Source organism: Pongo pygmaeus, chromosome 10 (assembly GCF_028885625.2).
Source record: "Pongo pygmaeus isolate AG05252 chromosome 10, NHGRI_mPonPyg2-v2.0_pri, whole genome shotgun sequence".
Taxonomy (NCBI): Eukaryota; Metazoa; Chordata; class Mammalia; order Primates; family Hominidae; genus Pongo; species Pongo pygmaeus.
The window spans coordinates 15,651,082-15,676,833 of NC_072383.2; the positions used below are offsets into that span (position 1 = coordinate 15,651,082).

The 25,752-nt window shown below is 37.0% G+C and overlaps 1 protein-coding gene across 2 annotated transcripts in view; it reads right to left on the minus strand.

Annotated features, from left to right (window-relative positions):
* Positions 1-17,754, minus strand: part of RERG (RAS like estrogen regulated growth inhibitor) — a 113,289-nt gene extending 95,535 nt beyond the window's left edge. The window contains exons 1-2 of one of the 2 annotated variants that reach the window (XM_054444686.2): positions 17,460-17,754; positions 13,686-13,860 (exon numbers count right to left, since the gene is read on the minus strand). In XM_054444686.2, coding sequence (XP_054300661.1) covers positions 13,686-13,746 — 61 coding nt within the window. In that variant the 5' untranslated portion in view covers positions 13,747-13,860; positions 17,460-17,754. The remainder of the gene's footprint in view (positions 1-13,685; positions 13,861-17,459) is intronic. The other variant, XM_054444687.2, reaches the window with a different exon arrangement.
* Positions 17,755-25,752: the final 7,998 nt, after the last annotated feature.

The following is a 25,752-nucleotide window of genomic DNA, read 5'->3' on the forward strand; positions in this document are numbered from 1 at the left end:
TAGGTATAGAAGGAATGTGCCTCAATGTAATACTCTATATGGCAAATCCAAAGCTAACATTATACTCAATGTTGAAAATCAAAGCTATTTTTCTAAGATTAGGAACAAGACAATGATGACCATGCTTATGACTTCTATTCAACACAGTACTGGAAGTCCTAACCAGAGTAACTAATCAAGAAAAAGGAATAAAAGACATCCAAATAAGTAGAAAGAAGTAAAATTACCTCTGCAAATGACATGATCTTATAAGTAGCAAACCCTAAAGACTCCACCAAAAACACTCTTAGAACTAATAAATGAATTCTAAAGCTGTAGAATACTATTTACAAAATCAACAAACAAAAAACGCTTGCATATATGCTAAACAAATTATTCAAAAAGAAATTAAGAAACAATCCTATTTACAACAGTATCAAAAAGAATAAAAAACTTGGGGAAAACTTAAAAACTTAATCAAGGAGTTGAAGACTTATAAATTGAGAACTATAATACATTGATGAAAGACATTAAAGAATCTACAAATAAATAGAAAGACATTTTGTGTGAATGTTATAATGTTAAATTTGTTATAATGTTAAAATGTTCATCCTACACAAAGAAACCTACATATTCACTGCTATTCCCACCAAAGTACAAGTTTCTATTTCTTACAGAAATAGAAAACATAATTCTAAAGTTTATATGGAACAATAAAAGACCCAGAATAGCCAACACAATTTCAAGTAAGAACAAACTTGGAGGCATCACATTTCCTGATTTCAAACTATATTACAATGCTATAGTAATCAAAACAGTATCATATTGGCATAAAAACAGGCACATAGACCAACAGAACAGAATAGAGAGCCCAGAAATAAACCCACACATATGGTAAACTGATCTTCAGCAAAGGCACCAAGAATACACAATATAAAAAGGATAGTCTCTGCAACAAATGATGTTGAGGAAACTGAATATTCAGTATTCGTGTGTAAAAGAATGAAACTGGACCTCTATCTTACACCATACACAAAAATCAACTAAAATGGATTAAAGACTTAAATGTAAAACCTGAAGTGTAAAACCCCTAGAAAAAAGATAGAGGAAAAGCTTCATGACACTGGTCTTTTTCTCCTTCTAATTCCAACATTAATAACATGTGAATTGCTATGAAGATAATACAATTTTGAAATACAATAAATAAGAGGAAAAGCTTTTCCACTCCTTACCATAAAAATCCCACTGAACTTACAGTATTTCAAACTTACTGCCTCCCTAAAGGCCTCCCCAAGTATTTCTCACTGATTTCTGTTCTTCCCATTGACTCCTATAGCATTTATGGCCTGAACAAAATGGCTAAAACTTTGTTATATACAATTTAAATAGCTAAATTGCACATAACATAAGATGTACATTTCTGATAATAAATAGCTTACCAAATTTCACTTTTTAAAAACTCATGATGAGCTCTATCATTTCTTAAAGTCTCTCCTTCTCTGTCCTTCCCTAGTTGTATTTTCAAACAGGCCTTGGGCCTGAACTGAGTTAAAAAGCAATAATTCTAGGATCTTTAGCTTAATTGTGTATCTACATCAATTTCCTTGTTTTGCTAATGCATTGTGGTCATGTAAGATATCATCATTGAGGGGAATTAGGTGTAGGGTACACAGGAACTCTCTATTATTTTTGCAACTCTGTATAATTATCTAATATTATTTCAATATAAAAAGTTGTAAAAATCATTTATTCTGCTGAACACATACTATCACTGGCTGATTTTGAATTGTAAGTTATACACGCTCAGGAAAACACTATAGTCCCTGAGGACAAGAAAAAATTTACATAGTTCTTTGGACTTCTCCCACAAATATTAGCATTTTATTGGGCTTATAGAGGGAGGACTGAAGAAATGGTGGAAGAATTAAGAACACAATAGGATTTTCACAAATATTTGTAAACCGATAAGTGGGAGACATAAGAAATCGTGGGTTAAATTTTGGGACCTGAAGATTCAAATGTACTGTGTTCCTGATTTTATCTCTTTTGGAGCACCGCTAAGAAGTAGATTCAAGATATGAAATATTTGAATGGAAAAGAAAGTCCCATGCTTTGGAACAGATCACTATTATTCATACTACCATGTATGGTTGAGTCTTCCTTTAAACCATCAAACTCAACATGTGTTGCCAAATGACTAGGAAGCTGGCTCAGTTGTTAGATTCAGTTGTAATTTATGGGGTTCTTAGTGCAAAAATAACTCAATTATTTTTCAGACAAATAGTCACAATTTTTTATTTGTACTTTTTCTTTTTGACTTCACCTCTTAAATTACTGTCCAATGGCACAAAACAAGAAAGAACTTTTAAAAAGATTTAAAAAACAGGAAATGCATCATTGAGGAAAAGACGTTATCTTTGTACCTAAAACAGTGGAAACTTAGGAACTTTTCTCAACACTGCTGTTCTTTCTATCTACCATTGCATAAGTTTTATAAATGCCACTGTCAAAGAGCAATTTAAAATCATTTTTCCAAATACTGGGGAAAGAAAAACGATCTGACTTTAATTTGGTTTTATCTAAGACTTAACTATATGGAGCGAGGTGTCAATAACTCAAGGTTATGGGTTCAACTCCTATACAGCTACTGAGTTTCTATCAGCAGAAAATTTGTAACAGGGTCATAGACTATATATTTAATCCCCAAACACTTACCATGCAATCTAGCGCAATCCATTCCCACTATTATCAAATAGCACAAAGTATCATCTTAAAATCAAAGTTCATCCTGTCACAATTGTTGCGGCTTACAATTTACTTTTTAAACAAAATTCACCCTTCTATGATGTAAACAAAAAGTTCTAGTTTTAAGGAACCACAGGAAAGCTTCACATGTGCTCTGGCCCACAGAATATTTTTTTACTCAATTAGTCTATTCTCACTAAAATGCTAACTCCATAAAGGCAGAGAGCACCTTGTTTTATTACTATAGTGTCAGTATACCCAACATGGCATGGCACTCAATTCACTGAATATGCAGCTCACAAAAAGCTATATGCTTTTCTGAAGCCAAAAACACATACCTCAAATGGAAATTGAGTACTCAGCAAACTTAACACAATGATTCCCAAAATGTGGGCCCTAGACTAGCAGCATCAGCATCACTGAAGAACTTGTTGGAAATACAAATTCTCTGGCCTCAGTGCAGACCTACTGAATCAGAACCTGTGGAGGTGGGGTCCTGAAACATACATTTTAACAAGCTCTGCTGGTGATCCCGAGGCACGGTAAAGTTTGATATCAACTGCTATAGCCCAATAAAAAAATACATTTCCAAACTCATCTCTGGTTTGCAGCAGCAGTGCTAAATCACATAAATTCAGCCATTTTAGTACAAAAGTATTCATACAAATCTTGGAATAAATGCCTGGGAAATGAGTTTCTGCATAGGATAGATATTTGGGCCAATAATGGTTGATCACTGTTAGGCACTTTCTGCAGCAATGTGTCTTGATTCCTAAGAAAAGCATGGGAGAGAGAAACAAGAGACATAAAATTCAATATTAAGCAGGAGATTGTAACTGTGAGGCTTCTCCCCAGCTCACCTTTGTTATGGCAAATCTCCTAAACAGAAGTTATTTACTGACCACAGAAGTAATGTGATACAGTGTTAACGTGCCTACACCAAGAACCAAAGACCTATGTTTTTGTTAACCAGTTGTAAGTTACCCAAAAAGTGACATAATTTCACTAGAATTTCTCATCATTTCAATGAGCTAAATAATAGCTCATTGAGTGGAAAATTCTGTGATTCAATGCAAGTGCCACAAGGGTCCATTAGTTCCAAAACATTAGTTCCAAAACAAACATTTCCAGATGATAGAAAGTGGAGAGGGATAAGAGACATGCTGGATCCAAAAGGCTCCTGATGCACCAGGAGAATTGATTAAATCTGATAAAATAATACTTAAGAGGATGAAAATGAACATCTATACCTGGGTTAAACACACACACATTGCTCAGGTACAGATTTGGGAAGGTTTGGCTCAGCAATGGCATACGTTAAAAAAAAAAAACAAACAATAGTCTCCGTTTGCAATAAACTCCCCATGAGCCAACATCATGTTGTCTCTCATCCTGAAACCAACAGTGACCTTAGGATACCTCAGCAGAAGCAAAGGATCTAGAAGCAAAATCACAGTTGTGCTCTGATCTGTTCTGGGTACACCACATCCGAAATGTCTCTTCGATTCCAGGTCCACATTTCATGGAGTGCATTGTAGAATGAAAGAGAGAGGATGGTGCTTTGACCTCACAGGGGTAAACCAAGAGACTTTTTGTACCTAGACTATAGAAGAAGAGACCCAGGCATGAGTCAAGGCATGCTGGCTATGTTCAATTTTGTGAAGGGCTGTCATAAGGAGAGGGATTTATCGTGCTCTACGTGACACTGAGGGGATAAAGTTAAAGTCAATGCCTAGAAGCTACAGAAAAATCTTTGGTTCCAAAGAAGGAAAAGCAACAAACAGGAAGAACTGTTGGGATAATTTTATGTGTGAATCTGGCTGGGCTATAGTATCCATTGATTAAATCAAACACTAATGTAAGGGTTTTGTTGATGTAGTTAATATCAGTAGACTGGTAGTAGTAAAGGAGACTACCCCTGATAATATGGGTGGGCCTCATCCAATTCTTGGACGGCCTTAAGTGAAAAAACTGAGGTTTCCTACAGCAGAAGAAATTCTGCCTTAAGATTGCAACATTATATCCTGCCTGAGTTTCCACCCTGCCAACCTTACAGATTTCAGTCTTGCCAGCTGCCACAATCAAAAGACACAATTCCTTTGAATGAATGAATGAATGAATGTGAGTGTGTGTGTATTCTATTGGTTGTGTTTCCCTGGGGAACCCTGACTGATACAGTTGTGCAAAGGTGGATGTGCAAGAATGATCTACTTCCGGTCATGTTGCATTCCCGTCACTGGAGACAGTCTAGTTCAGGCAAGGAAAACACTTTGGTCATAATAAGGAGACTATTTAAAATATATGACCCTTGATACAATTTTAAAGCATGTGTGGCAAATTAGACAACATAGTCTAATTCAAATTTTTCCTTTATTTATTAAGTCCTAGTATGTGTCAAATACTGTGTGAGGTTCTAGAGGTATAATGAACAGAAACAGCTACTGCTTTGCCTTTTTGGAAGGTACATGGATCCTGTATGATATGCAGGGATACCAGATCAGCTCTTCTAGAACTCAAAATTGGTGCTCAACAGATACTTGTTGAACGAACAACTGAATGAATGAATAAAAATATATTTTAAGATTGTAGGGAAATATATAAATACACACATATATACATACATGTACATACATGTTAATTGAGAAATCTATCAAAAATATTAAAAGGTTTTAAAGCTTTAATTTTTATAACGATAAGATTTGATTATTAAAACATTATATAAACACACCATGTTTCCTTCTCTGATAAGGCATAAGTCTAAGTTATTGTCCTAAACAATCCTCTCCTTTTTGACTGCCCACTTTACATACTGACACTTAAAAAAAAAAATCAACTCAATGTCTCTTCATGTGACATATTTGAAACCAAAAATTCCTAAGGCATTGAAACTACAATCTCTGGATATGCTGTCACATTCCTCCCTGCTAGGCAGTCCATGGAGGAACACATACAGCCAACTGCTGGACTGAGTGTATTCATCTGGCCTTCAGTAGCAGACAGCCAGATAATTCACCATGCTGCTTCTCCAAAGACAAATGTTAAGGAACATAAAGGGAAAAAAATGGATGCAGATCAACAATAACAGAACCTTAGTATTAAACCCACATTTGTATCAGACTTGTAATTTTTCAAAGTACCTTCAATGCCATAATTTCATTTTATCCTACCTGCATTCTGTAAAAATTGAAAAAGAACAAATGAATACATCATTGGGCAGATGAATAAAAGGAGATAAGGATGAAATTAAATGAGGTTTTAATCCCAATCTTTACAGTCAATTGTGTGCTTCTTCACTATTAGATTATAAGGACAGGACACAGTGTAATGTAGGCTATTTACATAACAATGAGAAACATATTCTTTAGCAAAAGATGATTCATCAGTTTTTTTTTTTAACACTTGATCCAAGGCTATAAGAAATAGAATACTGCATTACAGAAGAACGCTCTTTTATATAAAAGTTGCCGAGAATTTTGGCTATTCTGGTTGATAACACACCTGGTACTCCCAGAGAGCTTTGCCATGCATTGGTTATTTATTGGTTACTGTGAATTTCTTATAAAAACAAAATCCATCAGGTTTTACAAAGTTTGTATGATAAAATTCTAATGGTCATTTCATTTTCTAATATAAAATATCTGAGAAGATGTGGAAAATAACTGAATGATACAAAATGAAAACCTTTGATAGCAAAGTTGCAAAAGCCTTGCGTTGAGTCATAGACTGGAATGCTAGACTTGGCTCTAGCACCAACAAGCTGGGTGATCTTGCTAAGGATCTCTCTCTCACATGTATCTCTCATATGTATGGATAAGCTTTACATATTTGTTTATTCATGCTGAAATTATCTATTTCAGACTGCCCTGCCTTTACAATATAGCAACTCATTTTTCATGGGATGGAAGAAATTATGGCTGTTTTTCTGAAACCACATCAATTTTCAAAAGCAGCTGTAGCAACAGACATGCATTTGCACTGGAATTTTGGCTTCAAGGCCAGTACCACCTTGAAAATCTGGCTGATTTCCCCAAACCCATAAGTTGGAGAAATACCAGGAATAAAAAGGGGAATTACAAGGATAATTTAAAATTTTCTTCCCTCCACTTAAAGTTAGTCTTTTCAAGTTGCCAAGAAAACAAGTCAAGATCAAAATGGAATGAATAGATAGCTGGTATTTAACTATAGAAACAATTCAATGAATAAACTAGCCATTAGTTTAAAATACAGGACAATTGAACTTTAATAATGTATTTCAATAAAAAAGCAAGAACAGAGATATGTCCTTTTGGCTTTGAAAAATAATTCTTGATTTTGTTTTGTTTTGTTTTCCAGTATTGTTTCCCCCCAATTATATTTTCTTAAGAGAAAAGCCTTAACTAAGAAATGGTCATTGTCCACCTGCAAAGTACTTAGCCACCTACAAATAACAATTCACTTTCATTTTTTTTTTCTAGTTTTTTGCTTACTTATATTTTCCTATGCCTTCTTAAGCACCATTTCTCTTTTTTCTTCCTGGGCATACAAGAAAGGTCAGCAATGACTTACAAATTGCACAGAGGTCTGCCTTTTATACATATACATAGGCATATACCTGCAATTTGAAAACATGGTTTCATTGGTCTTGGGGTAGAAAAAACAAATTACAATTGACTCATCTAGGCTGTTTGCCTCCTTTTGCTTTTCTGTCTTTGCAGGTGAAGGAAGATACAAACGCTGTGAAGCCACAGGTAACCAGAGCACTATATTTTAGGACAACAGAAAGGCTCCTTTTTTCTAACTACACCCAAATTTGTCTCAAAACCACCTCCCTCCCTTTGGTCCAATTCTTTAAACACCAATTATTTCTCTAACCACCAACTACACAAGAAATCAATAGGATTTCTGGTAATCCTTCAATTTCATAAACCAACTAGGAAAAGCTTCCTTACGTACACACATGTGTTAAGGGGCCATGCAAGCTCTGCATCCACATGGGCAGAGGGAAGCATAATCTGCCCCTCTTCTTACCTTGATTTTTGTTTTTAGCAAATTTACCACAAAGATTATATAATCTTATGTCTACACTCCCATGTTCATTGCAGAATTTTTCACAATAGCCAAGACATGAAAACAACTTAATGCCCATCAATGGATAAATGGATTTTAGAATGTCATTATATATATATATATATACACATACACACACACACACACACACACACATAGACTATGGAATGCTATTCAGCCTTAAAAAGGCAGAAAGTTCTATAATTTCCAACCACATGGATAAACATAGAGGAAATGATGCTAAGTGAAATAAGTCTGGCCCAGAGAGACAAATAACATATGATCTCACTGATATGTGGAATCTAAAAAAGTCGAACTCATAGACACAGAGAGTGGAACGGTGGTTAACGTCACTGGGAGAGGTATCAATGGACAAAATGGAGTCATTGGTCATAGGGTACAAAGCTTCAGTTACACAGGAGGAAGAAGTTCTGGTGATCTATTGCACAGCATGGCGACTATAGTTCATAATAATGTATTGTACACTTCAAAATTGCTAACAGAGAGGATTTTAAATATTCTAACTACAAAGAAGTGACACTTGAGGGGATGGATATGCTAATTCGCCTGGTTTGATAATTCCATAATGCATATATGTATCAAAACATCAAATTATACCCTATAAATATTTACTGTTACTCTGTCAACTAAAAATAAAACAAAAAACCTTGAGTGATGGTGAAAAATACATAGAATATTAGAAAATAATGTTCTAAAAGTTTAATGGCTAGTTGGGTCCTCAAGGAGGTAGAAACTGAGATACAGCGTTGTTGTCAGTGCTCACATTCACGTGCTATGCACAGCCGAGGCTACTTCTTATATCTGTGGTCCTCAAGTGGACCTGAAACCTGTGTGATATTACAGCCACAAATAAACTTGTTATATCTTCCTGAAAAGTCCATTTTGGTCACTGAGTTTTAGGGAAGATTGTTTTTATGTTTAAGCAAACTAGATATATTAGGGATTAATAGTAAGTTTTGCATACATTTTATATAACTATAAAACATGCAAAATACTTACATGATTATGAGATGCTTACATATCCCAAACCCCCTAGATTTTTCTTTCTCCTATTAAAAGTACTTTGAAAACAATGTTCAGAAAGCATCCTACTATGCCATTTAGTCTGAAGAAGGGGAAAAATTGGTATATAGCTACTTAAGTAGAGAAGAAGTTCTAAAACACAGAATGTAGTTCTATGGCATAAGAAAACTGACCTACCCAAGATGCGACTGAGGTTTCTGTTTTTTTTTATTATATATATATGAGATCTCATAAATATATCTCAGCCTGAAGTATACATATATTTTAAAGCAGGTTTTGATGGTTATCTTAAAAGTCACATTTATAATTAGAATAGTCCCTGTCCCACTTAAAAATAAGTCAATTAAAAACCTCTTTATAATTGACAGAGAAAAAAGCAGACAAGAAAAAGAACAAAAAATAGGATGAAAAATCACTTCTCTTTGTGCCACAGAAAAAAATATCACAAGCTTGTTTGTGTTTGCCACCCAGTTTATAGCTTGGCAATCTGAGTCTATGAACTTAAGCCTTCATGGATGAGTGCACCAATTGGCTTTTGAATTACAGGATAGCATTACTCAATTAACTTTAAGACTAGCCCTTTCAAGCAATATAGTTAGCTGTGGCACACAATATTTCAGTTCTAAAATGAGAATGTCAACTGTGAAACTAAATTTACAATTTCAGTTGTTTCTCTATCAGCCCCCTCCCACACTTACTATGAATCTGAATAATACGACTACAAGAAGCATTTAAATAAAAATGTGTGCATTCTAGGCTTATTGGCAAATCTTATCACTTTAATTACTTGGAGCTTGTCAAAATATAGGCTGATGCACACAAGTAAGGAGATCTGTGCCTTGCATGCCACATTATTAGTGCTTCACCCTTAGCCAGTGAAAGTAAATGTTTACCCGGCTGGGGCAAGAAAAGATAGAAAGGGCTGGGAAATCATGACCCTACACTTTGCAGTGTCCCCACGGAGTTCACCGTACTATCCCTACGCCAGCAAGCTCACTTGAAGACAGAACCGCAAGATAAACTTAGAAGGAACAAGAATTCCCCCAATACAGCAGACCATGTAAACACTTATATATTACACACACGTGTGTGCACATACACGCATCCCTCACATGTTTTATCAGTGCTCCTTAGTAATTAGCACATTATTAAATTTTTGCCTCTGCTGACATGTCTATGGTCAAACTGTCAATGAAAAAGTTCTGGTAAATGTTAAATTCTGTTTTAAATATAGAGGGCCTATCTATCACCTGGGCTTAGGAAGCCATCTGCCACATACCAGAAGCACTTTCAAATTTAAAGGTGTTAATTTATTGGTGACATTAATATATTTCTGGCTTTTTACAAGTTTAAATATAAGCCATACGAAGTATTGTTACGATCATCTGTGGTCAAGCTATAATTGACATTAACCAGATTTTAGGTTCAAGAAAAAGAAAAACAGAGAAAGTACGTGTGTATGTGTGTGTGTGTGTTCAGAGCATGCTGAGCAGGGATATGGAGTTTTTACCTTATAAGCTCTCTGACTTAGTGAAAACCAAAATACTCACTTTAATACAAGTATATATTTAATTGTATGTTTTCACTGTGGAAATTACAAATTAAAAAAGCATACCTTAACAAATTATAATAATATAAGCTAATTTTGAGCATTTGCAATATGCCAGGAACACTTGCATGTAACAACCCATTCAATCCTAGTAACAACTGAGGTGCTATTATATGTTCTTCATAGTTGAAGAAATTGACAGATTAAGTAACTTGCCAAAGTTGCCAAGTTCACAGGGCTAACAAAAGCTCACACTCTTAACTCCAAGCTATACGACTCCTCGTTAGCAAATGGGCAATATGGTCTTATTTACCCCAAATTCCTACTGGTATTAAGTGTGGGGAAAGTAGAGGGGACAAGTAAGACTTGAAGCCTCTGAAATAATTCAATGAGGAGCTACTGAATTACATTCCAGCAGGTATAATTTCTTGCAGACTTAAGCAAAAGTTACCTGTAAGACTGATAAAGTCTCTGCAGTAGAAAGATAAATGTGTGATACAATTATGAGGCAGAGATATCAAATAGCCATATTCACGAAGAATCAGAATCAACATAAATTCAATATTGTTGCAGTCTATTTTCAAAATTGTTGCATATGAGCCAGGTGTGGTAGCACACACTTGCACTCCTAGTTACTGGGGAGACTGAGGTGGGAGGATCTCTTGAGCCCAGGAGTTGGAAGCTGCAGCGAGCTATTATCATGCCACTGCACTCCAGCCTGAGTGACAGAGGGAGACCCAGTGTTTTAAAATAAAATTGGTAGATATGAAGTAGTTTGTGGTCGTTTTCACTGAACTATGCAAAAAGGTTTCACAATTGTCACCCATGCATCAAACAAGTGCTGCTTTTAAAATGTGAGGTGCAGTTACAGGTCTCAGAAAAATAATTTAATGTCGACATAGGAAAACACTGTCTATTTATAGATGACAGACAAAAAGGCAATTGTTACAGGTACGTGGTCTGTCATTGTCATTTTCACCTAAATGAAAACACACACAAATGGTGGAATGTATTCAAGGCAAATAGAGAAAACAATCCAAAGATTTGAATGTTAGAGTTGGAAAGAAACTTAGTGAGCAATTTCAACCTGTGCATTTTACATAAAATAAAATTAAGGTCAGCAGAATTTGATCTCTCTGTGCAGGTGTTATCTTCAGCTCTGTGTGTGAGTAGCACTTCTAGGGGCAGTGTATGGGGTAAGGACTCAAGAGGATGATATATAGAACCCTGGAAGCTTCAACTTTGAGAAGTGTGCAGATGAAGAGCAAACCCATGAAAACAGCTTGTTAGGAGCAATGGAGAGAGAGCAGCAAAGCCAAAGAGTGTGATGTCACGGGAGCCTGGGAAGGAAGGAATTTCAGGAAAGAATAAGCAGCTGTGTGATGATAGAAAGAAGTCTAAGAAGATCAGAACTGGAAAATGATCATTAGATGTGTTGGTCATTGTTTGGTAGTGACCTTAGCAAAAGCAGTTTCAGTAGCATGGTTATAACAGAAGATGGCTATGTTTTAAGCAATGAATGGGAGAGTAAAAAAAAAAGATAAGACAGTAAGAGAAGAACCCATATTCAATAAGCTTGAAGAAAAGAAAAAGATGAAGCAGTGGACAAAGACATGCATAAGGAAAAATGGTCAGGTGAGAATGACAGGAATCATTGAAACAATGTGGGGAAAGGCAATGAAAACAGGCATCCCAGCTCAGGCTGATGCATGAGCCTTGACAGTAGGAGACACCCAGCTTGCTCCGAGATCATGAAGATGGGAAACTGATGGACGCACGTACAGCTACGTGGTTCTCTCAGCTGAGTTTTCATTTTTATGTTTGACTTCTTAAATCACATGTAGGTTATTTTAACAAATGATACAAGGTTTTTAAAAATCTCTTTCCCTTATTGTCTTTGGAAGTCTGGAATAAAGGAATAAATGGTCAGCCTCAAGCCTAGACCCTGCACTCACAAGGAGTTAGACAAGCTCTTGCTGGCCGTGCACATCTTCTCCCACACTCCCTTCCCTCCATCCTCCACTCACAGGAATCATTTCCTCATTCTCCAGATCCTTCCACCAGCTACAGAAATTAGGTTCTCACGCCATTAGGAAACACTGAGGAGATTAACAGGGAGGAGTTTAACTATCTTCAATCTTGTGAAGGCTGGCAGTTTCTTAGCCTTGCCAACTATCTATTTTCCTTGTGTGGTTTCTGCCAGAGGCAAGAGCAAACCAAACAGAAGAAAAGGGTGCTAGCAGGAAAGAGTACTCTTGAGAAAATTAAAAGGAAAAGGAGAGACAAAGACTTAGAAGAGGGAAGATTACTGCTGAAATTAAACCAGACAGCAGGTTAGAAAAGAAAGGTTAGTCACAGAATTAAAAAGCGATTATGTGTATTTGTCTAAGATTTTGTGGATTATCTAATGTATTGGATTATACAGTTTATTTCCAAACAGGTTTCCCTCTACAAACATGCACCCACCAGATATCTGTTTGAGTCCTTTCCTGAGAACCAAAAGCTCTGTGTACAGTTAATTATGGTTCCTTCCTCCAGTAAGAGACTAAGGCAAGAGGTTACCCTGAAAGGTCATGCTGCCCTAATGTTTCAGCAATGCTGACTTTGGAATTCTTTAATTATAAGATCGAAGATATATTTTTCAAATTAGATATTAGGTACATTTTTCACTTCCACCATTTCACCCTTAATCTTAAAGGTCTGCTAGTGATTTCTCAGATAGGGAACAAAGTCTCTGAATTACTGATGTTAGCCAGAACTTGCTAATTTAAATTCACTGCAGAGGCATTCGCAATAGCTATCTTGCTTGACAGCATGCACTCCTAAAGTTTCAGGAATCCTCTCAGGATTTTCGAGTGTTGGGCAATAATGCAATTCTGTTTCTGATAAAGCTAGATTCACTTAAGCATTTTTAAAGCACCTAACACATGCTTGACACTGGACTGTTTGCCGAGAATATCAAAATGAATGAGATGTAAAATCAGTCCCTCAAGATCTCATACATAGAGAAAAGAACAAATATATATTTTTTAATTTCCATGATCTGATTTCTTTGGAGGTTGTTAAAAATCAGAATGCCAAGACCTCTGATATATCCTTTATCTTGTGTGTTATCAGCAAAGCTACTTCAACATAAATAAGCAAAAGGATACCTAACAGTCGATTATGCAAAATAAAAGTTCTAGATGAAGAGACTTTATCTAAAAGAGTAATGAAAATAGGAGGAATACCAACTACTCACCTGCCCAATCCCAAGAAACAGTAATAAAGAAACACACTCACCCACACACACACACTATAACAACCACAATGAAAATCTTACCTGACTTGCCCACGCCTGCTCTCCCAAATATTGCCAGTTTAACCTCCGCACTTTTAGCCATGATGGGTGTTGGTAGACAATTTACTGTTGTTAAAACTAAAGCACTGAGCAAATCTTTTTGGTTCCAGTCTTTGGATTCACCATATCATTGTAAATCTTGGAAGAGTCCACAATCCTTAAACAAAAGAAATTTGGGAATTCATAATTGACTGGAAAATGAATTAATATTTGTTAAGCATCTACTATATGCCAGCTACCATTCACTTTATCAACATTTTCCGGTTTGATCTTTACCACTATCCTGTGAGAAGTCTATGGTAACTTACTGTAAATGATTTAACTAACAAATGGCAGATTCAGGACTTGGATTTGGATCTGGTTGGTACTAAAACATGCATTATCACACACAATAGCATTTCTAAAGTACTTCCTCAAGAAATTTTTTTATGAAGGTATTGATTCTTGGTAGTAACTGAAAGTAAAAGTGAATACACACATTTACCATCTACCTGTAAACATTCAGTGTACAAACACATGCAATGGGGCAATGGAGAGAGTCACTTTCGGGCCTCTTCCTGTCTCTTTGGGTTGAATAATATACATTCATATTAGTCAACTCCAATGCAACACAATTCAATTTTGCATCTCAAAGTTAAATTTTTTCTCAATTCACACTTGATCACATGATGAAGTCATGTGACAGTTACAGATACACATGTTCTAGGAATCTATATATATTATATAATATGTAGGTTACATTTTTATATTTTGCTGGGCACAATGCCTTGGTACACAAACAATAAATGCCATGCTCCAAGTTATTCCTTTTCTATGATGACGTCAAGTAAAGTTGTTTATAGTGCTGTCTTAAAACTTGGGAAATAACATTATGTACAAAGTAAGCACATCTTATTTAGTTTGGTGCTTTAGGGATGACATCTAGGTTCTAGGATCATGGAAACGTAAATTTGGAAAGAGCTTTGGTGGTGGTGGGGGCTGGAGTGGGGGTCATCTGAAGAAATCTTCTAGCCATTCTTTCTAGCAAGAATCTTTCCTTAGGACATAACGATCATTCCATATTCCATGCCTTACTTACCACTTCCAGGTATGAAAGGTGGGCTCATTACTTCTGAAAGCTGTTTCATTTCTCCAATTAGGAGGAACTATCTTTCTAATATTGAGCTCTAAACTGTCTCTCTGTGGCTTCTATTCATTTGTCCTGCTTTTTCTCTATGAAATAACTCAAAACAAGTCAACTTTTTCTTTCACTCAGAACCGTTCAAGGATTCTAGCATCTAGTAGGACCCTTTGCTCCATCCTAGGCTTCTTTTTTCTAGGAACATGAGGCCCAGCCTGTCCACTTGTTCTTCCCGGAATGTACACTCTCGTTTATGTTTTTTTGACCTTCACTCCCTTTTTCATCATGTGCATTGCCTCCTCAACATCTTAATCACTCTAAAAACGTGGTGTCCACTGCATTCCACTTTGAGATATGACCTGACAAACTGACCCGGTGTAAATTCCCTGAGATTTTCACTATCGCTAATCTGCACACCATGGTTGTACTGTAGCACAGCCAATCACATTAAGCCTCACATCTTTTACACGGACTGCAGACCCCCTCATTGTGAACTTTTGCAATCAATGGCTTAAACCTAAATACCACACTGCACTTTTACCCGTGTTCAACTTAATCACATCAGTCTTCATAATTCATTCCGTTTTCAAGTCTGTAAAGATGTTTTAAACACAAATATGTTATCTAAATGTGTTAAATGTTCCTGCCAGATTTTTCCATCTATAAATTTTTACAAAGAGCTTCTTAAGAGAGAGAAATTAAAAAGTGAAAATCCTTCTGAAAAAGTATTTCCACAAAGACATTAACATGTAATTGTTTCCTTCCTTATGTATTTAAGCTATCATCCTGTACCTAATAAGGTTTCGTATTTGCTGATTTTCAAAGTGCCAGAGCTTCCTCTGAAGGAAGGAAAAATCAACATTAACATTAGCTATTGTTTACTTCATCCTCAGTAATGAAAAAGTGTCTAAGTAATCATTAATAACAAAAACCAGAAGTTTAAACATCCGCAATTTGTCCAGTCCCATATTTTTGGCTAAAGATAAAAAGATTTCCTTATTTGTCACTTTAGATGCATTCATTAAGAAAAGGCCCCTATGTTTTTAAGGTTCAGTGGTTCATCACAGAAGCATAATATATGGAGATATATTAACTATTTAAATTATAAATGAGAAGAGGTGCTGGCAAGTATTTCTTTGAAACATTGAACATGCAAGTGTCTGCAGCTAGTATAAACAATAATTTTGTTTCATGCAAAACTGTTCATATCCATGGATATAAAATGCAAGTAATTATCTGTCTGATTAATGTTTCATAAAAGTAGCCATCAAATGTGATTTAAAAAAATATGACAAGTCACTTTTTTTAGTAACTCCCAAATGGCCCCAGAGGCATAGGAATTTCACATAAGAAAGAGAAATTGTGTGGGCTGTTTTTTCCATTTATAACCTAATACAGATACAGCCAGTTATTGTCAACCTAATGTTATGTTTAGAAAAATCACTTAAAGGAAGACACAAAACTGACAGGAGTTCTTCAACATTTTATTTCTCACATGAAAATGTGAAAATTTACATTTGACAAGATAGAAAACAAAAATAAATTTGTAAATTGTTGTAATAAGTAAACTGTTGCCAAGTTTCTGATGTTCAAAATAATTCATAATCTGAGAGTTTCCATACGTGGATCTAAGAAAATCCATTTGTCCTAATGTTCTGCTGAAATATTCTGAGTAGGGCTGAAATTTGCCATTCACTTTTTATGTGGACAGTGCTTTATTAGGACAAAAACCTCTCAGCTCCTATCACTCTAAAGGTAAAATCACACCTATTTAGTTTGAAGGTGTAGGTTTTTTCCTAAACATAAATTAAAGGAAAAAGGAAAAACGCTAGCTAAAATCCTGTATTATTAGTGATGCATTCATTGATTTATTCCACACTCTTACGCTATGCACATACAAATAAAAGTAGTTCCCTTCGAAGAGCTTACACTCTGTTAGACCTATGATATTTAGATCACTGTAACCTTATTTACTTACTTATTTAAAGAAAGTTTTCATTCCTAATAAATCATCCTCAAGGCTATATTTATCAAGGTTCATGCTTTCTACTTCCTCTTGGGGGTGGGGCAAGCAAGCATCTTTATAAGGTAATCATGCTTGGAACTTCTGTTTTCATGCGCTCATCAAAATCAAGTGTAGCTATTTAGGGAAGCAAAGACCCTAGTCAAGGCCTGGAAATGAGATTCTCTTCTTTTTTGGCCTCCCCTTCTCTGGTTCTGAAATCAAGTTTTCCTGGTCTCATTACTAGGAATTCTTCCTCTTCTTATCACTACGCAGTACCCACAGCAAACCAGGATAATTGTATAAGCCCCTTGGCTATTTAATGTTGCTCTGAACTCAACAGGTATCTTGCAAGAATAAACAAACCCATTGTGGACTGCAAGTCACTTGCTTTCAGGCTAGGGAGAAAATGCAGCCTTAGGTCAAAAGGGCATTTTCCCTCTCAGCTAGGAGAGCCCTGTCAAGCTAGGCTGCTGGTGTTCACATCTCCCTCGCAGCGAACCCCAAAGCCGCCCTGGGAGGAGGACCGGGTGACTAAGAGGACCGACTCAGAGGCCGAGCGCGCTTAGGGCTCGGAATGGGTCTGCAGGAAGTCGTCCCAAAAGAGCCACCTGGACACGTGCGTGACACTCACCTGTTCACACTCTCCAGGCCAGGAGAGCCACGGTCCTCTGCAAGTTCGGAACGGGTCCCCCAAGATCGCGAAGCCCTCCCACACTGCGCAGCCCAGGCTTCAGGTTGCGTTTGCGAGTTGCTGGGCTGCGATCGTGGGTGGGACTCGCCGCAGAAGCAAGTGCCAGTGGCCCGGCGGGGGTCTCCTCACTCGCGCTCGCTCCGACTAGCGGCGGAGGGACTGCGGCAGGACGCGAGCTGAGCCCGGCCAAGGCCGCTGCGCTCAGCGGCCAGGATGCTGCAGTGCGGCGCTTCGGCGCCCCCTACTGGGGTCAGGGGCAGGCTCCTCCCGCCGCGCTGCCTCCCAGGCTTGCGAGCTTGGGTCTTTAACGTGCTGCACCCAAGATGGGCTTCCCTTTTTCACTGGTTATTTCCAAGCCTCCAGGCTCTCACCGAAGGGCGGCTTTCCTCGGTTAAAACCTCGCCTAAGAGAGCAACACTACGTGGTGTTTTCTTTTCCTTACTTCAAATGATCCTCACAATATCTCTTTGAAGTATCTTTAATTATCTCCATGATACCCAAGAGGAAACTGAAGGAGAAGGTAATGCAAGGCTAGTAAATGGCTGGAATGAAATCCATACTGGATTGGAAACTGAGAGATGCTAGGAAAAACAAACATGGAATTCAATTGAAATTCTATTCATATATTTGAGAAAGTTCCAAAAGCTTCTCGTCCTCCTTACAGGATCAGCATTTATAGGATTTGCATTGGAGTCATACTCCATTATGCTCAGACCCTAACAAAGACAATTAATATGAGAGCTGTGCTGGACCTGCTTTCATATCCCTCATCTAATTTGATTTTTACACCCTCTCTTCATGTAAGAACTAGTATTATAATTACTAGCCTTTCACAGATGAGATGAGCTTCAGAGAGGCTAAATGATCTCCCAAAAACTGAAACATCTGAGCAAAGAAGCAGGAGACACTTATGTTATTGTTTTTCTCTTATAAATCTAGGTATTCTTACCAAGATATCAAGCGGCTTCCAGAAAACCAGTGTTATATAGAACAGACAGGGGCCTGGGGCAAACTGAACGATCTGTAGAATGTCATCAATGGGAAGGGAGGTAACCATGGAGGCAATTTCCAGAGTCCAGACTGACCTGGAAGGTCACTGCAGCCACGAGTGAATGGCTGAATGGAACAGCTAGATCTATAGCAAAAGGAGGAGTTGCCTAGCTGAGCAGGAGCTGCCCTGCTGGTTCTTTGAGAAAGCTCAAACATTGTATGGTTTATGAGTTTCCTGATCACTAACGTATCCCTCCCTCCACACCACACACATCTGGATTAGATGCCTCCCTCTGTATCTCACAGGACCCTGTGATCTTATCATTCTGTTTGTGTTGTTCTCATTTCTGCCCCTTAGTCCTCTCCATTAATCTGTGCGCTCCCAGAAGCCAGGAATGTACCATGTGTGACTCTGTATTCCCAGCATCATCCATACAGTGTGTATACCTACAGCCTGGCATATAGTAGGTAGTTAAAGAATACCTACTGAATTGAATGAATTAAGATAAAGAAGAAGTTGTGATTGGATATGTTTGAGCTTCTTTACATACTGGATTTAGGATAGACCATCCAGTAAGAAATTGAATGTATGGGGCTGCGACATTTAAGAAAGAGGCCTGGAAAAGAGAGAGACTTTGGTGTCTTAGCATGCAGAAGATCTTTGAAGTTTGGGATGGGTTAATAATTACCCAGATTGATTATATAGAATCTTACAGAATTCCAATTACATGGAATCGTGTGGCATTAAGGTGTTCAGGTTTCACATGTTACCTTGTTTCCCCCATTAAATCTTGTACTCACGGCAAGATTTAATAAAAAAAAAATCTGTAACCCTATATCTATAAATATACTATTTACAGAGACTTGAGTTGGAATTCCCACTTTGTCACTCTTATTTAATAAGAGTTATTGACCAGCCTGGGCAACATGGTAGAGACAGCGTCTCTACTAAAAATACAAAAAATTAGCCAGGCGTGGTGGCACGCACCTGTAATCCCAACACTTTGGGAGGCTGAGATGGGCGGATCACCTGAGGTCAGAAGTTCGAGACCAGCCTGGCCAACGTGGTGAAACCCCATCTCTACTAAAAATATAAAAATTAGCCAGGCGTGGTGGAAGGAGCCTGTAATCCCAGCTACTCCGGAGGCTGAGGCAAGAGAATCACTTGAATCCCAGAGGCGGTGGTTGTAGCAAGCCAAGATCGCGCCATTGCACTCCAGCCTAGGTGACAAAGAGAGACTCTGTCTCAAGAAAAAAATAATAATAGTAAGTTTTCGAAGAGGGCCCAAGCTAGGTCCCATTTGTAGTAGTTCTTTTGGAACTTGCCTATGGAACCTGATTCTCTCCATTTTCCTGCTTAGCCCTTATAAAACAGCATTCCTCCCTCAACTAGGGAGGCATTTGCATACACATCTGCAGTTCTTGATGTGCTGCTCTAAGATAGATGAAGTAGCTATCTTGGAGCCTGACACCCACTGTGTTACATCTTCCGTATGTATCCTATATTCTATGGGCTGCTTCTTTTGTCTCTAAAGCAGCAAAAAGAGGCATGCTCTCTTGTGCTGCCTGCCTCATGGATCAGTAAGAAGAGCAGAGGACACTTTGTACTTATGGTTCCATGATATATGTTTGCTGGGCAAGAATTCTTCTGGGGAAAGGGGAAGTCCTTGTCACATTCTAGTCTCTTAGCCTGGCCTTAGGCTTCAGCTAAAACCTCTAACACAAAACAAGTAGATGAACAGTTGATATAACCACAAAGCATGTTAGAAACTGGTATTCTGTGTGTGTATGTGTGTGTAGCTGTTAATCGTTTGTTATAAATAATTCAAACAGTAGAAAAAATACAAAGATGTAGAAAATCATCCCCAGAATCACACTATCCAGAAATAATAACCATTGTTAACATAAGGGGACCATCATCATTCCAGATATTGTAGAAAACAGACATCCTGATGGACAGGTATGTGAAATGGCACAGATATGCTAAGTGTCATCATCCTGTAGATGCTATTTTTAATTTAAAAGTACACTTAATGAAGCAGAAGATAACAAAATTAAAGTGAACATTAAAGGCTGACTGAACTTTAGGTATTTACACACTTCATGAGATAGTCACTCACTTCATGAGATATTCACCCTAAAGATTCCTTTACAGTTTGAATTATTACATAAAACCAGATCTGAATTCATTATGCTTAAACATATATTTGTTTTAGCCAATATCAACTGACTGTTTGCTATTTAAAAAGAAGAAAATAGCTCTTTTATTATGTCTCTTTTTTTCTTCCCTCCTTCTATATTTTTACACAGGTTTCGTTTGTTCATTGTCAAGATTTATAGCATTCACATTCCACTTATAATTCTCATTCCCAAAGTGGTTTAAACTTAGTTGTATATTTAAATAGAATAAATTTCTTTAATTGATTCTTTTATCATGTTTTTTCTATTATTGATTATTTTGATTCATCCCTTGATATCTTCATTAAGCAGTGTTTTCAAGAAGGTCTTGCAGGTGCTGTATTGTATAATTGAGAATACCTGTTTCTTCCTTTTCTTGTTGTTTTTAAATTTGTTATTAGCCTACTTTTGCTTACAACGACCTTCTCCTCCTTTTTTTTCCTGTGTAGTGTGTTTTTATGTTTATTATTGGTTTCTTTTTAAGATCAGGACTCATATTTGCTATGATACAAATTCAGTTAATTGTGCTTGACTTCATTCCTACCTTATCTGAGGCCTGTTTGTTTTTTCTATAAAGCAATGGTTTGAAGGTGAGCATTGCATTCTGTCTACCATCCCAAGATGAGAAGGTGAGGGCTTCTGAATCTCTGTGCAGCCTCTGAGAGAAGTTACATGCTCTGCTTTTGTTCTCAGGTTTTACTAAAGACTCTGTCTCAGGATTTAGTGCAGGCCATCAGGATCACACACTGTTTCAGAAAGATTCCCTTAAGCCTGAGATTGCACTCTTCATTCATTCTTGGAGCCCTCTACTCTCTCTCCCAAGCCATTTCCACTATGACTACTCACTCTGCCCTCTCCTCCCATCAGAAAAGGATAAGTGTAGTTGCTCAGTTCATTTCACTCCAAATCCGCAGACATTCTTAATTGGTGAGAAATAATACTTACGATTTGATCACTCATCAGTACTGCTTCTGGAAAGCCAGGAATTTCTATATTATGATCTTTTATTTTCTTTATTTCATTTTGAAGTTACATGGCAAGAAATTATACTCATTTCCTTATTTTGTTGCTACTAATGATTATCTTTTGACTTTGGGATGGGTATTTAATTGCTGTTAACTATTTAGTTAAATATTAGGCAAAGGCAAGACTGATTTTAGCTGAGATTGAACTTTCCTGTTTACTAGGAACAATTATAAAGGCTAACCAAAATATACAAAATAGCTGTTTGGAAGCATTGGCAAACAACCAAGCCAGGGCTGCACATCTGACAGAGGGGATGTACTGGAGTTTAGCCTCACAGGCACACAAATTTTCTTGTTGGGGGCATTTTAAGGGCCCATATCCATGAAAGTGAAGCTCAAACATCAGTGAGAGATTAGGGTTCAGGGCTACTAAGGCAACTGTGTTCAGAAGGCTATCAGAAAGGGCAGCAGCCACGGAGACAGAAGCTCAGATATTTGCGTGGAAATGTCCCTAGGATCTTGGCTAATTTCAGGGCTGCACATTGCGTGGTGAGTCTCTGAGACATCTGGTAAAAGAACAGCTGCCTAAAGTCTGAAAGCTCCTGAATCCCAAGATGTGAATTACAGAGTTCTGTGAGTGCTGAGAAGACATCTGAGTTTCAGCCCAGTCAGAGTTCAGAAATCTTTGTGAAGTAGGAGTGAGGATCATTAATGCTTTAGGCAGAAGGACTGTAACCTAGGACTAAGGGTGGATCTGAAAGACATCCCCCTACAACAGAGACTAAAATGAGACCTTTACAGGAGCAATCTAATCCACCAGCAAATTAACAGCCTGCCAAAACAAAATGCAACACTCTTGAAAAAGTTAACAGGATCCAGAGCCTGTATAACCATCATCTACAATGTCAAACCTACTGAATTAGTCTGCTCAGGCTGCCATAACAAAGTACCCCAGAATGGGTAACTTAAAAAACAGATATATATTTCTTACATTTAGGGAGGTTAAGAAGTCCAAGAACGTTTCATTCTGAAGCCTCTTCTTTTGGCCAGCAGGCGGCCCTCTTTATGTGCTCACACGACTTCCTCTGTATGAGTGTGTGGAGAGACAAAGAGAGTTTCCAGCGTTTCTCTTTATAAGGACATTGATCTTATTGGATCTGATACCATCCTTATGACCTCATTTAACCTTAATTCTTTTTTGGAAAGGTTCTATCTCCAAATAAAATCACACTAAGAATATGGCTTCAACATATGCATTTTGAGGGCACACAAACATTTAGTTCAAAACATAGACAACAAACATTTCCAGATAGGCAAGAAGCACATGAAATTTACCAATACTCAAGAGATAAAAATAGAAGATAGATGTCTATATATTGAAGTAATTAGACGAAGACTTCAAAATTGCTAGGATTATTATGCTAAAACCAACAGAGGAAATAATGGACAAAGACAGATAAAAATATAAAGTATTTATCATATTTTTATCTATTTGGGGATATTTCACAGAGAAACAGAAACTATGAAAAGGATCAAATAAAAACTTTAGAACTATAAATAAATACTTAAAATTAAGAACCCATTTGAGGGGTTTAACAGTAGATTGAAAGATTGGAAGACAGAATAGTAAATTCAAAGATCTGTCATTAGAAAATGTCCAAAATGGACCACAGAGGAAAAATAAACAATGAAAGATCAAAACAGAGAATGAAAAATGTAGAACATGATCAAAAGTCATAACACACAAATAATTGGAGTTCTAGAAAGAGAAGAAAAAAAGGATGAGATAAAAGCAATAGTTGAAGAAATAATAGCTGAAAAATTTGCAAATCTAATGAAAGATAGCAATCCCTCTATTCAAGATGTTTCATGAACCCCAGGCAAGGTAAATAAAAAGAAAGCTACACCTACATACATACATCAACTTACTGATCATCAAAATACAGAGAAAATACTAAAAACACCTAGAGAAAAAAAAAAAAAGACATGCAGTTTTTAAGGAAAAAATACAGTAAAAATGGATTATAGCCTCTCAATAGAAACTATGGAAAACCTAGGACAATGAAAAGGCATCTTCAAAGTGCTGAGCTAGAATTCTATATTTGTTGAAATAAGTCATTCTCAGACAAAATTTGAGATAGTTTATTGATTGTCAGCAGAACAATGAAAAAAATGATTTCAGATGGAAGCAAAACCAAAAAATTCTAGTAGTGGCAGCAACTCCTGATAGGGTAAATAAATGGGTAAAAATAAATGAATATTAACCAATGAAAACCACAAGTATAAAAATGTCTTTACCAGGCGTGGTGGCTCATGCCTGTAATCCCAGCACTTTGGGAGGCCAAGGTGGGTGGATCACCTGAGGTCGGAAGTTCAAGACCAGCCTGACCGACATGGAGAAAACCCGTCTCTACTAAAAATACAAAACTAGCTGGGCATAGTGGCACATGCCTGTAATCCCAGCCACTTGGGAGGCCGAGGCAGGAGAATCACTTGAACCCGGGAGGCGGAGGTTGCAGTGAGCCGAGATCATGCCATTACATTCCAGCTTGGGCAACAAGAGTGAAACTCCGTCTCAAAAAAAAAAAAAAAAAGTCTTGTGGGTTTATAATTTCTGGAAGTAAAATATATGACAGTAGCAAACAAAGTAAGTGGTATAAATTAAGTTATGCTGTTATAAATTTCTTACATATTGAGGGATTTGGCAGAATTACTAACTTAGACCAATAATATAACAATGCACTTGCAATTTCTAGGAAAACACTAAAGGAATCCCAAAGTATAACCAAAAAAGCTAATAGAGAAGATAAAATAAAATATAAATATTCCATTAATACAAAATAAGGCAAGAAAAGAGAAATAAAGGAACAAATAGATGGAAAAATTTGTCAACAAATAAGAAGATAATAGACTTAACGTCCAACTCTCTCAATAATTACATTCAATGTACATGTACTGAATACTCCAATTGAAAGACGGAATATTTCAGATTGGATTAAAACTGATGCAACTGTATGCTTTTTACAAAAATCACTTCTTAAATAAAAAGGCACAGATAGATTGAAAGTAAAAAAGAAAAAAAAAAAAAGGAAAAAGATGTTCCATGCAAACACTAGCCAAAGGAAAAGGGCAATTCTGCAACTGACCTTCCTTCCATGTCATTCCATACATGAAAGTTAGCCCAAAGCCTGTGTTCTGAATCATAATGCTTCACTACTTTTATAACGCAGCGAAGCTCATCTCCATTTGTAATATTTCTTTGTCTTGGCCAAGGTTGATGGCCTCCATTCTTCTTTCCCATTCTCAGTTCATTTGGTGGTGTTCTGAGCATGACAACAGGAATACTAGAAATGAGCACGTTTAGAGAAAAGTAAGCTGTAGTCAATATTCTGTGTCTCTTGCAGTTCCTCACTCTGAATCCTCCTGCTCACCTGGCAGTACCCTATGGTGGGCGGGATTGCTGGAATGACAGCCCACTTTGTTTAGGAAAGGGAGAAGACAGTGAGTGCCCATATCCGAGCAGATCTTTGAACCATACTCTCTGAACCAAATTTAGTTCTCATTAGTCCATCTCTGTTTAAACTATTTTTCCAGACTATTGGAGATTAGATTCTCCTAAAAGAATTGGATTTCTTATTGAATTCTTATTGCTATCACTTTTACTGACTTTTAAGTGGGCAGTAGAACAGTTCTAAGATTAGTTGCCTATGTCTCCTTGTTAGTACTGTGCAATAGAGAAAGAGAGAGAGAGACTATCTGCTAACAGTAAATGCAGTTTAGTTATCACTAGTTATGTAAGTATTGCAGCTATATAAGTTGGAATCTTGAAGAAATTAATAAATTCAAATAGAATAATATATTCCACTGGAGGTTAATGCTGCTCAGATGATACCGGATGATCTTTACCTAATAAACTGGCAGGGAATTAGAAACACATTTGCAAAGTTCTGACAATTTGTAGGACCTGGAATAACATAATAAAAGCAAAATTTAGCTTACCACAGGGTCAATGTGAAAAGCCACATTTACTTATATAAGAAAGTCCACATGGTTTTGTACTTCCTAACTTTGCCTTTAATGATACATAAAAACAATTCCAA